We start from the raw sequence: 18,743 nt of genomic DNA, 5'->3' as shown, positions 1-18,743 counted from the left end.
CTTGGCCCAGGAGCATCTGCCACTCCAAGACAATTTGGACGACTCCAAAGTTCATGCCAGAGAGTACAGAGGCTAGGTCTCTGATTAAAGCCACGAAAGGAAGAGGCCTTGTAGAGCAAAAGCCTGAGACACCTCACAGCAAGCTCTGGGCGCGCGGCAGACTTTATGGTGCTAAGTGGATTGCGTGGGTGAGCTGCTGGTGCCAAAAATTTAAAGAGCGCTGAGGGCCGTTGCATTGATCTAAAATCTGAAGTCCAGGAGACTAGACGAGGCAAAACTTGTCCGCTGTCCCACTCCGCAAGGGGGAAATGAAGGAAACCCTGGCCAGATAGATTTAATTAAATCTATCTGAGCGGCTAATCTAGCACGGCTAAAAGCGTGTGCCACAGCTACTCCGGTAGCAGGAGTACTGGCTCGTCTTTTTTAAGCCTCTACTGATTTAAGTGACCAGAAAATTAATGAAAGGAAAGGAAAACTTATCTGTACTATTTTTTGAAGGTGAAGACGTTGAGAGGGAAGGTGTTAGCTGAGAGGAGCTGAGCCACCAAGCGTCCTGCCGGTAGGAAGACTGAGAGAATTCTGGGAAAGGGCAGATCCAGCAATCTTTTTTAAGATTAAAGGCTTGGTCCTGATTAGATAGGACAGTGAGCAAACCAATGTGACTGCTAGACTCGCTCCTCAGTATGGAGAAGTGTTGTGGTTGGCTCTGGCCCAGCTCCTGCCCCAAGGAATATGGAGGTGGATGTGGGGGAAAGATCCACATGCCCCAGGCCTGTTTTGCTTCCGATAGAATCTCCCCACGAAGGCTCCTTTGACGAAGGAAGTGTGAGTAGCAGGGAAGGGGGGAGTTTGGCAGACAGCCCAGGAGGAGATCAATCATCCTTATCATCCCTGGATTCTGAACAAGAACTTATGACACATGCATACAGTGATGCATAGGAGAGAACAACTGAAGGATTATTACAGGAGATATGTGAGGCCACCTGTGGTTGAGTGGGGCTGCTGTAATTAGTGCTACAGATAAAAGAACAGCATGCTGGTTTAGCCTTGTGGAAGTTTATCTGATTCATAATTTCGTCAAGATCGTGGTTTTGCTGTTTCTCTGTTCAAGATTGTGTGTGGACTTTCTGGACTTTGGAATTGGCCTCAATTTCCCAGTTACTGGGTGAGAAATTGGATTGTATTTAACCTGTGCCTTGTGTGTACCAGAAAATCCCTTTGACATTTAAAAAGGGAGTTTTTTCTGCTTTTTCTGTTGATAAAGACTTTTGGTTTTCCTTCTATTGTGTGGTGTGTGTCTTTTTGGACTAATTACTCTGTAATTACGGGCGGTTGGGATACCCTGGCAGAACAGAGAAGATATCAGTTTAAGAGGAAGACAAAACAGAATGTCAAAGAGAGAGAGAGAGGTGGGTATTTTTACCTATTATGGGCTCTGCCCCATTGACTATTTCCTATATCCCCACCCACATGACCTTGAAATAATGGGATCCTTCACAGAATAAAATTGTTCATCCCATTTTATGAGAAGTTCCTGCCAATCAAAATACTGGATGGAAGCAGAAGAGCAAAAGCATTCATGCATTTAGAACCAACCAACCAACCCGTAGCATGTTGATGTCGAGGCTTCTGTCCATGTACTTCTTCTTTTCGTATTTGTCTCTGATAAAGCTCTCCACTGCTCTGGGAGGAAGCTGGATAAGGATGAACAGACCAAAGGTTTTGCTACCAAATTAGATGCTGCAATAATTTTGGAGACAACCATCAGGCTGTAGTTAAGCTAACCAGAGATGCCCAAGAGGGTTGGGAGGTATGTAGTTGTTTCCACTGATAAATAAAAAAAATCTGGACTGCCATTTAGATTGCAGCACAAATTATAGAAAGCTCCTAAGCAGCACCTATTCCCTTCCCCATGCATGTGCACGCCCCCTGCACATGCGCCCAACCCCACCCGCACATGCACACAGGCCTCACTGAAGCCTGGGATGGTGAAAAAATGGCCAAATGGGGAAAATGAAAATTCGGAAAAAATGACTTCCAGTTTTCCCCGTTGCACTCTGAAGGCTTTAGGGAAGCTTCTTTAAACCCCAAAGTGTGAAAAACAGCAAAACAGGCAAACTGGAAGTCTGTTTTTGCAAAGCTCCAGTTTGCCCGTTGGGCTGTTATTCATACCTCAGAGCTTCAGGAAGCTTCCATGAAGCCTTTGGAGGGAGTGCGAAATGGCATTCCCCAAGGCTGAAAATCAGCTAGCCCAGTGCGCACAGGCACGCTGGGTCTGACGTAGGGCAATGTCTTGCATGTCCATCGATATGGCTATGCATGCCACAGGTTTGCCATTACTGGGATAGGAGATTAGGATATTGATATCAATCTATGGCCATGGGCAGATAAATTATTCCACATAAATTTTATGAGTTACCTGCCTCTCTATAGAGCAGTGGCTAAACTTCATAACATCAATATGTATGGATGTCAGCTCCCAAAATTCTACAGCCAGCCACCCTGATCCAGAGACATCCTTTTGTTCCACATAAAACTGTTTTAAAAGTTTAAAAGCGGTGTTGACTTAACTAAGGGAGAAAAAACCATCTTAGATAAAGGCAACAGCAATTCCCATTCATATTGTTGCCAAAAAACAATATGTAGTCTCCAGGCGGACATAGACAATTGGGAGAACACTGCATACTGCACCTCCTAGTCAGGGTTAATCTATGAGATTCGGTTTTCCAGAATATGCTTACTAACAGGGAAACATCATCAAAATTCTGAAAAAGGCTTTAGAGACTTAAAAGATTTCAGAAAGTGATATAGAGATATCCCCTTCCCACACTGATGCTAAGGTCTCCATCTTCCTATGGGGACGACAGGCAGAAAAGGATGCTGGTCTGTCTGGGGTCGTCTGAAGTTCTCTGGCAGGTAACCTTCATAAAGCCGATTTGCTTTGCCATTTCCCATTTCTTGCATACACTGGAATACAAAACAGAAAGTCTTTGTGATGCTGTATAATTATAATTAGGCTTGCATTTGTTTCAATTGTTTAATTAACTCCAGGAAGTAAGCTTTTTATGTTTTTGAACGCTGACAACTAAAGCCTCGGGAGATAAATTAATATTATTATTTGCCAGAATATTTATAGAATTGTGTTTGGACATCAATCTGGAGGTATCAAGAGTTATGATGGCTTGGTAGTTAAATGCATTATCAGTTTCTATTACATCAGCAGGAAACTGCATTTGGTTCTACTGGAAGGAGCAGTTATGTTCCTTCACCAACCACAGTGATTTTATTTGATAAAATGACAGGTCTAATATAGCATTCTGAAGTGATTGTAGCTTACTCTAAATCAGCTTCTCTGAACCTTAGAGGCTAAAGAAAGAAAGAGATCTTTATGAGCCCCATGAATGTGTCTCCTTAGTCATTAGAATTGAGGGGAAAAGAGATCATAAATGGAGATGCCAAATATCTCAGGATATGTGAAATGGGGTAGGGAGGAGAAAATAAAAACTTTTCAAATAACTTAGATTAAACACTGGGGTTAATGGATGTAAGAATACAATACTGTATTTAATTTGTTTTAACATTTTAAGGAATAATATTAAGGCACATAAAATGGGAGATCATGAGTTCTAGTCCCATGTTAGATACAAAGCTAGCTGGGTAACCCTGGGCTAGACATTTTCTCTCAGCCTTAGGAACAGTCTTTCTCTCAAATCTTGAGAAAAACTCAAGATATGTCTCAAGATATGTGAACTTCAACTCCCAGAATTTTCCAGCCAGCCCACTTTTGAAAAATCTTGCAAGAAAACTGCAGATATTGTTTGGGCAATCTCCGAACATCAGACCCAATTTCTGAAGAATGCTAAATGTGTATACAGATTACTCCAGATTGGTTTTGTGGGAAATGAGGAATCTCTGAAGGTAGAAAATAACCATGTAACGTTAGTTGACAGCTAGATTCTCTACAACTCACATTGTCTAATGGCAGGATGTTGATCTGAGGACAGAAGAGATTCTACTCATTTTAGAATTGCATCCACACCAGCAATGGGTGTTAGACGCCGCCGCACCAGTTGCAAAAGTTGAGCTGCATGCACAGCTTTGCTTCTCCAGCATGTGCACATGTGTGTCCCTCCATGTTTTTGTTTCTACGCATGTGCAAGAAGCAAAATCTTGCAAGGGGATGCATGTGTGAGATTTTGGCGATTTCTTTGCTTCTGCGCATACACGGAAGCAAAGAAATTGGCAAAATCTCACATGCGCGCGCATGCCCTCACGAGACTTTATTTATTTTATTATTTATTTATTATTTAGATTTGTATTTATTTATTTATTATTTAGATTTGTATGCCGCCCCTCTCCACCCCTCTCTTTGCTTCCTGTGTATGCACAGAAACAAAATCATGCTGGGACATGTGCACATACACGCACGCAGGAGAAAGAAAGCCGCACACGCAGCGCACCAGTTGCAGCCGGGCATAGGAATCTGCTCCTGATCCACTCTGATAACTTTTCTCTTATGCTGCTGTCAAAAATCTATACTGACCTGTATTTGTTCTTGCGTCCATTGGTCCAGATTGACAGATTTTACCCGAGAAATATGGACTCCCAGGTTCCGGTGTATTCCAGCACAGCGGATGCAAATGAAGACACCGATGTTCCACGAGGCCCATCTTGGCCCTGTGAAAGTGCAAGGGAAACAGTCATGAGAGTGGCTGTAAGCTGCAGGGTAAATTCTCTCTTCCAAGAAGCTGAAACAGATAGTCCTCGACTTACAAGTCAGTTAGCAACATAGATTATGATAGATGTTTGCAGGGGCATTAATGACTAGGATTTGAAGTTCTGAAAGCCACTTCCACCAGTCATATGATTGCATTTTTGGTGCTTGGCAAAAACTGGCTTGAATTTATGGCTCTTTCCAGCATCTCGTCATCATGTAGCTGCAATTTATGGTTTTTTAACCTGCAAACTGGCATTTACTTTTGGTTTCTGTAAAAAAATAAATGCCCATTGTGGACAGTGGATTCAATAAACAGCCAAATTTACTTAATGAGCTGTGGTGGTGCAGTGCTCAGAATGCAGTACTGCAGGCTAGTTCTGCTGACTGTCAGCTGCCAGAGAGGTTTTGGCAGTTCGAGTTTTGATTGGCTGAAGGTTGACTCAGATGTCCATCCTTCTGAGGACAGTAAAAATGGGCTGGCAATAGGGTGACTCTGTAAACCATTTAGAGAGGTCTGTAAAGCACTGTGAAGCGGTATATATGTCTAATTACTATTGCTAATGACCTCTGCAATAATTGGGTTAATTTTAGTAATTAATAGTAAATAAGGTGTATCAGGAAGGAGTAAAGATAAAATGTTTAATTATAAAACATTAGTCATAATTAGGACAATGTAAAATTGAGAAGGAAATTCCGATGATAGAAAGCTGTATTAGTGAAATTATATTTTATGTATTTGTGCTTTATATCTGTATTTTTCTTATGCTGTTTTGTCTTTGCTTTTTTTGTGTTGTGTGTTGTTTTATGTTGTTTTTAAAACTGAAAATTTCAATTAAAATTATTTTTTTTTAAAAGTTGCAAAATCAGGTGCAGTCACATGGTTACCCATTTAATGACATATGACATATAGCTATCATTCTGGGTTCAATTATGGTCTTAAGTTGAGAACTACCTATAGTGTATAAGTGAAAGAGACTGGGAGCTTTCAACTATGGTACAAAACTGGCTTTTAAATATTCATACCAAGAAACAAACTCATCATCTTGCTTGGAAAAAAAAGGACAGCAACAAAGTTACTGTTCTAAAGCCCGGTAGATGGCTGGGGGAATAAGAACAGGAAAGCAGAGAAGAGAAGGAAAAAACAACTACAACTGCTAATTGTCTTTTTCAATATTGGGTCCAAAATCTGCTCATTAATAGATCATTGCCACGAGTTACCAATTAATTAATCCATTATTTAAGGCATTATTTACTTGTGTGCTTCTCCAGCATACCTGGCTGGAGAATTCTGGGAGTTGGAAGTCCAAAAGTCTCAAAATTGCCAGGTTTGAAGACTTTTAATTTAAGGCTTAAATCAGAAGACCTCTGATTTAAGCTTGATTTAAGCTTCAAGTTTAGTTTGAACAAGAAGTGGCATCATTCAACAAAGGCAAAATTAGAGGTCATTGAAATGGCGGATGGTTTTAAAAATGTAAAAAGTTGGGCAGAGGATGACACCCAGAAAGCTATTATCCTTTTCATACTTAAGTGGAGTTTTCCCAACTTGCTGAGATCAGCTAAACAGAGTGTACTCATTGCAGGCTGCAGGCAGATGACTGCTCTTTACTTACACTCTCTCACACACTCCTGTAAATCTGGTTATTTTGGGGAAAAGGGAGAAAGGGAAACCGGCTTTTTATTGGTGTTCTTCCCCGCAAGGAACAGCAGTGCAGATGGAAATAAATAACTCTATGAAGCCACAAGGTGCTATCTCCTGGGCTCTGAATGACCTTGAAAGAATAGAACAGAATAGAATAAAGAATAGAATAGAATTTTATTGGCTAAGTGTGATTGGACATACAACGAATTAGTCTTGGTGCACATGCTCTTAGTGTACATAAAAGAAAAGATAAGATTCTATTGTTTAGACTTGAATTTGGGCAACACAGCTCTTGCTGAAGCTTTTCTGGGTTGTCACGTTCTTCAAAGCCCCAAATCAATTCTTCAAGTCTACAAAGAACCATGGTACTTGTAAGAGTGGGTGATTAAGATGCAGAGAATCCAGAATATTATGTGCCAATCTGGGTTGCAAATGTCACTGAGGGAGGTTCTTTGCTATCCTTCAGTTTGAATAAAACTTAGCTTAAAGTTCTAGGATCTGGAGTCCTCATACCCATAGAACCTCAAAAAACAGAAAACTAGTTAAGAAATATGACTTGTTCACAGAAAAGCCTGATTCAAATTAGAGACAAAAGATCTGACAAGATATTAGATTTCTTGAAAACCGCTACTTTGGTGCAGTCTTCAGATCAGAGGTCTTCAAACTTGGCAACTTTAAGACTTATGGACTTCAACTCCCACAAGTCCCCAAGTCTTAAAGTTGCCAAGTTGAAAACCTCTGCTCCAGAAACACATCGGAAAGGCAAAGGAGTTCAGTTTGGAGAAAGCTGCACTACCAATGATCCCTAAAGGCGAATTACTGGAATTGGCAAATTGTGCAAGTATCCAGTCCTGACTTTGCTATATGAACAAGATTGGCAGGACCAGAGTAAGGATTACATCATCACCTATGAAGCACAATGAATGCAAATGTCAGGCGAGAAGACCTGCAGTGTAAGAGTGCTTCAGTCAGTGCTAGAGTCACTTCTGTGTTCACAATCTTATCTCGCACACATGCCATGATTTCGGTTTCTACCACTTTCAAAGAGCTGCTCTTTAGGGATCACCCGACAATGTCAATCCAACTGCAGAGCAGCAGAGCAGAAGTGCCAAAAAGGGAAACCTCAAAGCAGAACCCATTCCGAGAACTCTTTAGATCGGATCTGACAGGTCAAAGAAACAAAGAAGAAAAGAGAAACACACTGAAATTGTACTTCAAACTTCAACAGCCAGTCAGGAATCACAAGGAAGATGATATATTACAGATTGACAATTTAAAAAATTAGCAGACAGAGATTAAACTCAGATGTGGGGACTCCTGCCAGTTCTTTTAAACTATGGTATCAGATTTTCCCCAAACTTAAAATATTCCCCCCTCCCTGTCACAGCATATTGTGGCAGACTGAATTCATGACCCTTTCAGTGAGGAATTTCAGGCTGGTTGCCAACATTCTTCTCTCCGCCTCTGATATGCACAGATCTTGCAGTGTGATTAAATCAGACTCACACTCCTGCAGCATGCCGTTATGAGCTTGCTCTCTAAGTGCCTCTGCCCACTTTAAGCCCTCTGAGCAGTCTGCAAGGCGGATCAAAATTCTTGAGGAACAGTGTTAAATGCAGATAGTGTGCAGGGAGACGGGGTGGGCTACACCTGCCACAAAGTCCCACCCTGACGAGTATGGAAGATCCAGCACATCTCAGGACAGTCTTAATATGGTCCTATCTTTCATTTTTCCCTTTTTTTTGAGGGGGGTACACAATCCGGCATAGTTTTTAAAAAAAAAACATTCTGCATTGCAGCCATTTGCTTTTCTTTTCCACAAATGCCTGTGAGGTATAGAGGTGACCCAGGGATATTGCTGCAGGGAAGTCAGGTTCCAAAGCAGGGGTCCTCCAAACTTGACAACCTTAAGACTTGTGGACTTCAACTTCAGCTATGCTGGCTGGAAAATTATAGGAGTTGAAGCCCACAAGTCTTAAAGTTGCCAAGTTTGAAGACCTGTGTTCTAGAGCAGAGGTCTCCAACCGCCGGTCCGCGGACCAGGACCGGGCCGTTGGGGTTTTTCAGCCAGTCCGCGCCGCCGCTAACAGCTAGCTGGTCAGAGCTCGCGTGGAGGCTGCCTCTCTCCTCCTCCCATATTTCGCCCCCATCCCAGCCTCCTGGCCGCATTCACCTTCCTCCGCTACCTCCAGCATCCAGCTCTTCCTCCGCTTCTCGCTTCTCTACAAAATGACAGCTGAGCGGCGGCCCGGAGGCTGGGAGGGGGGCGGAGCACTTTGAATCCTGGCAGAAGCTGCTGCCCGAGTGCTCTTGGCCGGCGGGATTCAAAGTGCTGGGGTGGGGGGGGTGTTGCTAGGCTTGGTTCGTACTGGGCTTTTGCTGTCCTGATTTTTTCTTTGGAGATTCTGGTTGTCTGTTGTTATATGTCCTTCTTTCCATTTTTTGTATTTGTCTTTTTCCCCCCCATTCAGTTCGTTTGTTAGGTCTTTGTGCAGCCAAGCTGGTTTCTTTTTGGATTTTGTGTGTTTCTTTTTCATTGGGATAGCATTGTTTTGGGATTTTATGATTGTGGTTTTTAAAGTCTCCCAAGCTTCTTGCATGGTTTTGCCCTTTAGGGTTTTTGTCCAAGGGATCTCTCTCAGGTTTTCTCTGAGTTTATTGAAGTCTGCTTTTCTAAAATCTGGGACTTTGGTGTTGTTGGGTCCAATTGTTTGTGTTAGTATTATATTGAACTTGAGAATGTTATGGTTGCTCTCACCCAGCACTCAATCTGTTTCGACCCCTACTATCGTTTCTCCTCTGTTTGTAAGAATGAGGTCCGGTGTGGCTGCCCCTCTAGTTCCCTCCTCCACTTTTTGGACTATGAAACTGTCTGTAAGGCATGTTAGAAATTTGTTCGATTTTTCACTTGGTGCAGAATTGTTTTTCCACTTAATGTCTGGGTAAGTAAAGTCTCCCATTATTACTGTGTTGTTTTTCTTGCATATGTGTGTTAGCTGGTTGTTGAAAAGGCTGTCTATTGTTTGTTTGGTTTGGTGGTCTGTAGTACACACCAATTGTTTTGTTGCACTTGTTTTCTTTAATGTTGACCTATAACCTTTCTAGAGCATTTTCTTCTCATTACTTGTATCTCTCTGCGGCATTGTAGTGGTCCTTTACATACAGTGCAACTCCACCTCCTTTTTTGTGTGATCTATTTTTTTTAAACGTTTGTATCCTTTAATCTGTATGTTCCAGTCGTGCCTTTCGTCCCACAAGATTTCAGTAATTCCAACTATGTCATATTCACCTGTCATATGAAATCAACCAGGCCTCATACACAATGTTATAAACAGGCTTATCTTCATCTCAGATTGATTTCTAGGGCTTTCCAATAACATCCAACCCATAATTACTGAAAAAAGTCCCTCTTCCCTCTAGATTGCTTGTTAGAACCACAAAAAAATCTTGTTGCTTCTCTTGAATTATATCTTGGTTTCCATTATGCAAATTTGCTATGCTTCAAGAAGTCAGAGAGACTAAATGCAAAACAAAAGGAGGAAATACCCTTTAAAAAAGGAGAAGAAATGCTTGTCATGTGACTTCACTAGAAAACACAATACACAGGGAGAAAGTTTCAATTCTGCTACAGCTGAAATGAGCCCCCAAGAGATCTTGACAAAGGACCCGGATTGCAGGCACTCACCTGATGCTTTCTTGCTACTTGATAAGAGGGGTAATATTATGGGGGGACTTTTACAATGCTATCCTCAAGAATTCTATAAAACTCCCAAATGTCCTTCTGTTCATATTTAAAACTTCCCAAACTTGGCAACTTTAAGACTTGTGGACTTCAATTTCCAGAATTCCACAAGTCTTAAAGTTGTCAAGTTTCATGACTCCTGTTTTAAGATCTTCAGAAGTGGTTGCTATCCTATGTTTGTTTGCTGTGGGAGCAAAGGAAATAAGTTGTCTTGAGGCCTGCTTGTGTGCCCCATCTTTAGGAAGGTCCACTGACTCCACAGAGGTAGTTCTCAACTTGTGCCCAGTCACTTAACAACCAAAGTTGTAACTTCAAAGTTACAACAGACCTCCCCACAGCTACTTACAACCCATTTTTGGAGTTATAATGGCAGCATTTTGGACACTACAACAATCAGTTCTCCTTTATGGCCGTTTGCAGAATCTTGTGATCCCCTGACTACAATCTATAAATTTTGTGCTTGTTTCTGGCACTTATTTCTGGTTTCCAGTAAGGGGGTGAACAAAACCCACTTGGATTTGCTTAATGAAACTAAATTAACGATTTGAAATTGGATTTGCTTAAACGAGCATGTTATTTTTAACAACTGCTGCAAAAAATGTCAAAAGGTCAGGTCTAGTTATGTGATGCACTGACTCCTGACTAAAACAACTTATAACTTTAATTCCAGATCAAGTTCATACGTCAAGGACAAACTGCATTTTAATACCAGAAATTAGGGTGCTGGCTTGTGTATTTTTAAGTAGCTATTTTCTTTTTGCATTGCACTGAATCTATATTAACCTATATGTTAATGTTTCAGGAAGGGGGGGGGGTGTCATTCAATACACCTAATAATAATTGAAATTAAATATTTTGCAGCAGGAATAGAGATGTAGATTCCCCAGATCCCATTTACAGGTTAGCTGCTTTCAATAAAGCCAGTCAGACATTACTGAGCAGGAAAAGCATTTAATTATCTTGCATACTTGATTACAGATGTCACTAGAGCAAAAAGTTGGCCTGTAAAGAGATGATTAAGACCTGTACAATAGAAAGAAATAGCCACTTCCAGACACTGTGCTTATTTTTAAAAAATGGCCTCCATGCTAGCATCAAAGGATTTTCTCAAGAAACTCTGCATCCTGAAAAAGATGCTGAGAAGTAAAGAGTCTCCTCAATTTAGTGACTGTTTGAAGCTATGATACTGAACAAAGGAGCTTATGACTGGTCCTTGCACTTATAATTATTGAAGAATCCCAGACACATGATCAAAATGTGGGTGCTTGGCAATCGGCATATACAGTATTTATGACTGCTGTAGTCACATGATTGCCATTTGAGGCCTTCCCAAGCCAGCTTCTGACAACCAAAGTCAATTGGAAAAGTCAGATTTGCTTAACAGCGTGTGATTCACTTAATGACTGATAAACCAGTCATAAAATTGGGCACAACTCATTTAACAACCAACTTGCCTTAGAAAAGAATTGGGAGAGGCCCATGTGGCCACCTTGCAAACTTTCTCCAAGGGCGCTTGAGTTGCCCAGGCTGCTGATGTGGCTGCACTTCTTGTAGAAGGTGCCGTGATGCCTTGTGGGACATTGAGGGATGCTGACTCGTAAGCTTTGGAGATTGTCCCTCTAATCCAATGGCCTAATACGGTGGATGAGACTTTAGACCCCAGAGACCTGGGGTGGAAAGCTACGAATAGAGCTTCTGACCTACGAAAGGTCCTAGTACATTGGAGATAAATTCGCAGAGCTCTAGTAAGGTCCAAAGTGTGCCATCTGACGGAGAGATGGTGGTTTCGGTTAGAGCAGAAAGAAGACAATACAATGTCCTGTGAAACATGGAGCTGACTTTTGGTAGAAAGGTGGGGTCCAATCGAAGGACTACTTTGTCAGGATAAAATTGACATAAGTCCTGGCGAATAGAGAGCGCCGCCAGCTCAGAAATGCATCTGGCGGAGGTGATTGCCACAGGGAATGCTATTTTGTAGGACAGGTGTCTGAAGGAGGCAGAATTTAGCAGTTCGTATGGAGCTTGGATAAGAGAATGCAGAACCCGAGGTAAGTCCCAGGATGGATATCTGTGAACAGTGGGAGGTCTGAGGTTCGAGATGCCTCTTAACAGTTCTTGTATTTCAGGAAAGATGCGAAGCGGTTGTCTTCGGGGTCCTGCCAGGACTGAGGATAAGGCTGCTAGGTGTCGCTGGATAGTGTTCGCTGAGAGACCTAGGTGCAAGCCTTTCATGAGGAAGGAAACGATTCTGTGAATGGGAATACACAAGGGAGAGAGTCCTTCCTGGGAACAGCACTGGTGAAACTTAGATGAGGTATGGTCGTAGATCCTGTTGGTAGATATTCTTCTAGACTTTAGGATCACTTCCACGGCGTCTGGGTCATAACCTCGAAGGTCTAGGTCACGCTGGATAACAGCCAAGCAGTGAGGTGGAACCACTCCGGGTCTGGATGGTGAGAGACCCCCTGCTGCAACATAACCTCCAAAGCAGAGAGTCGCCAGGGGGCCTGGACGGATAGCCGCTGGAGGTCCACGAACCAGGGTCATTGAGGCCAGTGATGGGCTATCAGTATTACCTGGGCCTGCTCGAGGAGGATCTTGTGGATCATGTCTGGCAGGATTGGAATTGGTGGGAAGGCATATAGGAGGCCTGGAGGCCAAGGGGTTCTGAGTCCGTTGGTTGCTTCTGCTCCCGGGGATGGGAATCTGGAAAAGAACCGAGGGAGCTGAGCATTAGTCGCGATCACGAACAGGTCTAGCGATGGGTGACCAATCTGAGACAGATTTGCTGGAATAAGTCTGGATGGAGACTCCACTCCCCTGGATCCAGCGTCGATCAGGAGAGCCAGTCCGCCTGCACATTGAGAATTCCCGATATGTGGTCGGCCGATAGAGACTCCAGGTGTCTCTCTGCCCAAAGGCCCAGCTTCAGGGCTTCCTACATCAGGGCTTTGGACCGGGTGCTTCCTTGTCTGCAGATGTGGCTCTTTGTAACCATATTGTCTGTTAGGATTAGGATATATCGGTTGAGGATGTGTGGTTTGAACCTCTTGAGGGATAGCGACACTGCTCTCAGTTCCAGCAAATTGATTGGCTTGGTTGACTCCTCCGGTGACTACGTGCCTTGGGATCAGGCCTGGAGCGTGGGCTCCCCAGCCCAGGAGACTGGCGTCCATGGTGATGGTAAACTGTTGTTACTGTTGTTAGCTGCCCCGAGTCTGCAGAGAGGGGCGGCATACAAATCCAATAAATAAATAAATAAATAAATAAATAAATAAATAAATAAATAAATAAATAAATAAATAAATAAATAAATAAATAAATAAATAAATAAATAAATAAATAAATAAATAAATAAATAAATAAATAAATAAATAAATAAATAAATAAATAAATAAATAAATAAATAAATAAATAAATAAATAAATAAATAAATAAATAAATAAATAAATAAATAAATAAATAAATAAATAAATAAATAAATAAATAAATAAATAAATAAATAAATAAATAAATAAACAAACAAACAAACAAACAAACTGGTCTGGAATCCTGAAAAGGGATCCTTTGTCCAGAGCGAAGGAAGGCCACCATGAGAGGGATCTCAGGACGACAGAAGGGATCAGAATGGAGCGTGCTGAGTTGCTCGTGTCCTGATCTCTGGAATGGCAATAAAAGCCATTGGAGTTCCCTAGTATGGAGGCGTGCCCAGGGAATAATACCAATGCAGGACACCATCTTTCCCAGTAGGGAAGACAGCGTGGAAATGGAGACCTTTCTTTGGGATCTGACTTGAGCGTTAAGCTCTTTGATACTAATCTTCCTTTCAGGAGAAAGGAAAACCTGAGACAGGTTGGAATCTATGATTGCCCCCAGGTGCTGAAGGGAGATGGAAGGATAAAACTGACTTTTTTTGATATTAATGGAAAAAAGCATGCTCCTGTAGGAGAGACATGGATAACTGAAGATCTGTACGGGTGCCCTCTTTGGAGGGACCGTGAACTAAATTGTCATCCAAATAGCACAAGATATGAATGGGGGTAGCCCGGATATGAACTGCCAGGGCACCCAGGAGCTTAGTAAAGATTCGAGGGGCCGAGGACAGGCCGAAGGGCATGGCCCTGTACTGATAGTGATTGCCCTGAAAGGCAAAGCGGAGAAATTGTCTGTGGCCTTTTAAAATGGGAATGTGGAGATAGGCCTCCATAAGGTCTAAGGGGGACATGAAGTCCCCAGGGTGAATAGATGCCAGGATAGACTACAAGGAATGCATCTTAAACTTTCTGTATTTGATATACTGGTTTAATCTTTTAAGATCCAAAATGGCTCTCCATCCTCCAGAGGTATTAGGGACCATAAAGAGGATGGAATAGAAACCAAGTCCTCTTTGCGAGGAAGGAACTGGCTGAATAACCCTAATGGAGAGCAGATGATGGATCGCTTCCTCCATACGGAGATGGGAGGAAGGGGATCTAGGAGAAGGGCACAAAATGAAATGTTTGGGGGGAATGGAGATAAACACCAATTGAAGTCCCCGTGTCACTATGGAAATAACCCAGGGATCGTTACAGGAGCAGCACCAGCTGGAAACGAACCAGGCCAATGGGGATAGAGTGGTCATTACCACCTGGACCTTTTTGAGGCCCTTGAGGTGGAGGAGCCTCTTTAATATCGAGATCCTCTGCCCTTGGGGATTCTATCTGATTGGAAACGAAACCGGGAATTATACTGACCTGAGTTTCTTTGAAACGCGAACCCCTGATCTTGTTGGCGATTGGACCGCTGAAAGGACTGAAGCATTTTAAGACTTCTTGGCAGGATTTTCTTCCTATCAGTAGTTTCTGTAAGTAGAGGATCAAGTAAGTCACCAAATAATAGCTTATGTTTTAAAGGGCCCAAGGAAAGTTGTCACTTCTGCCTCAATCCCGCTTGCCAAGGGCAGAGCTAGAGAAGCCACCTGGCCACTGTCGACGCAGCCATCAACTTTGCCGCATATCTTGAGGACTGTAGGGTGGCATCCGCAACATATTGGGCTGCTGCAAAGACATTGTTGAGGTCTTGTTGCCCCCTTAAGTCATCGGGAGGAATATGCTGTTGAAGTTGCTGCAACCACAGAAGCATGGCTCTAGAAAAGAAGGATGGTGACGCTGCACATTTCATTGCCCAGGTGTCTGCCGGGAAACATTTCTTGAGCATTTGCTTCAGACATTTGTCCTCTGATTTTAATACTTCTTCTGCCTCACCAGGTATAGCTGCTGCATAATGCAGGGTCTTGACCAGTTCATCTGCTTTGGGACAAAAAAGAAGATCCTCATAAGAAGGTGAGACTTTATAAAGCTTCTTATCTTTAGAGGAGGGATTGGAACCTAGAGTTGGATGATCCCACTGTTTCAGCAAAGCGTCCTTAAATAGTTTAGGCATGGGAATGACCTCGGTATCTTCCTGCTCCTGCATGAAAAAGGGGAGATTCTCCTCCTGTGGAGTATCAGAAGTAGGTGCAGGCTTGCCCTGACCTCAAAGGCCTATGGCTGCTCTTGCCTTAAGTAGTAGAGACTTGAACAGCTGAAAGGGAAAAATAGTAGAGGATGGAGGGATCTTGATTTGAGATTCTTCATCCTCAGAGAGGCCTTGGAAAGGGTCATCCCTGTCTTCAGGGTCATCCTCCTCCTCCTACTCATGCTAAGAGGAATTAGAGTCTGGTTCTTGAGGTACTCTGTAGGCTGAGAAGGAAGTCAGGGGTCTAAGATGGGTTTGACTATGAGGATGGGGCTGCGCTTTGATGGCCTTGAATTTGGCATCAATGACTTGAGATAAGGTAGAAAAGATATAATGCAGTTCAGGAGGAAGGTTAGTAATAGAAGCAGGAAATTCAGAGGGAACCAGATTCAAATGGTCTGGTATCTCTGGACCTAAGCCCCATAAGTTAGGCTGGGGTCTGTTTAGGTTTGGCTCATCCAGAGACAAGACAGGTACACCTGAGGGAGGCAGCTCAAAGGAGACTGGGGGTTCAGGTGAGCTAACATGCACTTGGGCCTGCAGTCGTAAGTGTTTAGCTGATTGTTCATGAATTTTTTGGAGTGCTTTATCTCTTCTCTTTTCAGCTCTGGTGGGTCTAGCCACTGGAGGAGCTGCGAAAGTGGAGGACGAGGCCTGGGGGATGGTTTGAATCTCATCACCAGTAGGCCTGGGCTCCTGATTGTTTCTGGAAGAAGTGCCTCTCTTGGGAATAGCAGAAGCCATGGCCTGAACAATTTACAAGGACAAGGTCTGGAGCCAAAATTTTTTTGGAGAAGCAATAGGCTGAACAATTTAAATCCCAAGAGGAAGGGGGCCCAAGCTCCTAGGCCCAGGAGCGTCTGCCCTCAAAGATAAGCCTGGATCAATCCAGACTTCATGTCAGTGAGACCAGCAGGGCCAGGCCTCCATGATTAAGCAACCAAGGCACGTTGGTTGAGAGGCCTAGCACGGAGTACAAGCCTGAGACTCTCACAGCCTACTCTGGACCACGTGGCGGACTTTATGGTGCCAGCCGGCTTGCATGTGGGCGGGCCATTGGTGCTGGTGATTTATTGGATGCTGAGGGCCTTCGCGTCAAGAAAAACTCAATAAAGAGTTAACTAAGTCCGGGGGACAGAACAAGCACCCTTGTAAAGCATCCCACTCCACAGGCGGTGCCAAATAAACTAATAAAAGTAATAAAAAACCTCCCAGCCGGGCAGATTTAGCAGAAGAAATATGGCCGACTGAAACAATAAGGCAAGGCAATTACGCAATTAACTGAAAGCCTTATCGCTGCTTCTCTGCTCGGAGCAGAGCCCCGAGGGCTGGCTGGAAAACTAAATTGCTTTGATCGTCAATAGAAAGGCTAATTTACTTATCTTTTTGCTGTAAATCTCGTAGAAGACGAAGGGAAGGCATTTGTTTAGAGAGGAGCTGAGCCACTACGCGTCCTGCCGGTAGGAGGACTGAGCGAATTCTGGGGAACGGGTGGATCCAGCAATCTTTTTAAAGACAGGCTCAGTCCTATGGGGATTAGACAGTGAGCAACTCACGTGACTGCTGGATCCGGTCCTACAGTACGGAGAAACATTAATCTCAGATTTGGACATATGCCCTTCACACACACACACACACACACACACACACACAAGTATGCACAACAATATATATATATATTAATGTATCAATTTTTATGCATTTTTCCCCTTTTTAACATATTTTTGTACAATGTTTTTTGACTATAAGCTGCGCTTACAATTTACAGATTTGGTGTGATTTCTTTTAGAAAGTACAAACTGATAATTGAATCCGATTCTCTAATTCCAATTTTAGATCATTTTCTAGAGCAACAGTCAGCTCCTACTGCTGCCCTTCAGTGTCTCCTCTAGAAGAGGGACAGGTAGAACTGAGGAGGAAAACTCCTGCTAGATTCCAAGATGGTCTCCAAGAGATTGGCAAAGCATCTGAACCACAGTTGCCTAAACAGCATAATGGCTAGAAATTGTGGGCAACTCCAAGCACCTTTGCGTGGGCGGCGGGGAAGACCCAGGGAAGGTTTCTTCGGCCGCCCAGCAGCTGATCTGTTCAGCAGCGCGGCAGCAGCGAGGAGCCGAAGATTGGGGTTTCCGAGCCGCCCACGCAAAGGGGAAACCCCGATCTTCGGCTCCTTGCCGCGCTGCCGAACAGATCAGCTGCTGGGCGGCCGAAGAAACCTTCCCTGGGTCTTCCCCGCCGCCCACGCAAAGGGGAAACCCTGATCTTCGGCTCCTCACTGATGCCCGCCCGCCGCTCGCCCGCCCGCCGCCCACCGCTCGAGAGCAAGAGGGGGAGAGATAGAGAAAGAGAGAGAAGGAAAGAAAGAGATGAGAGAGGGAGGAAGAGAGTGTGAGAGAGGAAGAAGCAAGATAGAGAAAGAGAGAGAGAAAGAAAGATGAGAAAGGAAGGAAGAGAGTGACATCATCGGGTGGGAAAAATCGCGATATAGCGTTTCGCGAAGATCGAGATCGCGAAAATCGAGGGATCACTGTATGTTTATCCCAGGCATGTTTAAATTCGGTTACTGTGGATTTACCAACCACGTCTGCTGGAGGTTTGTTCCAAGGATCTACTACTCTTTCAGTGAAATAATATTTTCTCATGTTGCCTTTGATCTTTCCCCCAACTAACTTCAGATTGTGTCCCCTTGTTCTTGTGTTCACTTTCCTATTAAAAACACTTCCCTCCTGAACCCTATTTAATCCTTTAACATATTTAAATGTTTCGATCATGTCCCCCCTTTTCCTTCTGTCTTCCAGACTATACAGATTGAGTTCATTAAGTCTTTCCTGATACGTTTTATACTTAAGACCTTCCACCATTCTTGTAGCCCGTCTTTGGACCCGTTCAATTTTGTCAATATCTTTTTGTAGGTGAGGTCTCCAGAACTGAACACAGTACTCCAAATGTGGTCTCACCAGCGCTCTATATAAGGGGATCACAATCTCCCTCTTCCTGCTTGTTATACCTCTAGCTATGCAGCCAAGCATCCTACTTGCCTTTCCTACCGCCTGACCACACTGCTCACCCATTTTGAGACTGTCAGAAATCACTACCCCTAAATCCTTCTCTTCTGAAGTTTTTGCTAACACAGAATTGCCAATGCAATA

At 43.3% G+C, this 18,743-nt stretch overlaps 1 protein-coding gene across 3 annotated transcripts in view; it reads right to left on the bottom strand.

Moving 5' to 3' along the window:
• LOC139155653 (stromal membrane-associated protein 2-like) overlaps positions 1-18,743 on the bottom strand; it is a 68,163-nt gene that overhangs the window by 19,075 nt on the left and 30,345 nt on the right. For all 3 annotated transcript variants that reach the window (XM_070730874.1, XM_070730872.1, XM_070730873.1), the window contains exons 2-4: positions 4,544-4,677; positions 2,882-2,967; positions 1,605-1,683 (exon numbers count right to left, since the gene is read on the bottom strand). In XM_070730874.1, the coding sequence (XP_070586975.1) occupies positions 1,605-1,683; positions 2,882-2,967; positions 4,544-4,677 (299 nt within the window). The remainder of the gene's footprint in view (positions 1-1,604; positions 1,684-2,881; positions 2,968-4,543; positions 4,678-18,743) is intronic.

The sequence above is a fragment of the Erythrolamprus reginae genome, unplaced genomic scaffold, assembly GCF_031021105.1.
Source record: "Erythrolamprus reginae isolate rEryReg1 unplaced genomic scaffold, rEryReg1.hap1 H_4, whole genome shotgun sequence".
Taxonomy (NCBI): domain Eukaryota; kingdom Metazoa; phylum Chordata; class Lepidosauria; order Squamata; family Dipsadidae; genus Erythrolamprus; species Erythrolamprus reginae.
The sequence above is the reverse complement of the archived record's forward strand: the minus strand, read 5'-3'. Positions and strand labels throughout refer to the sequence as shown.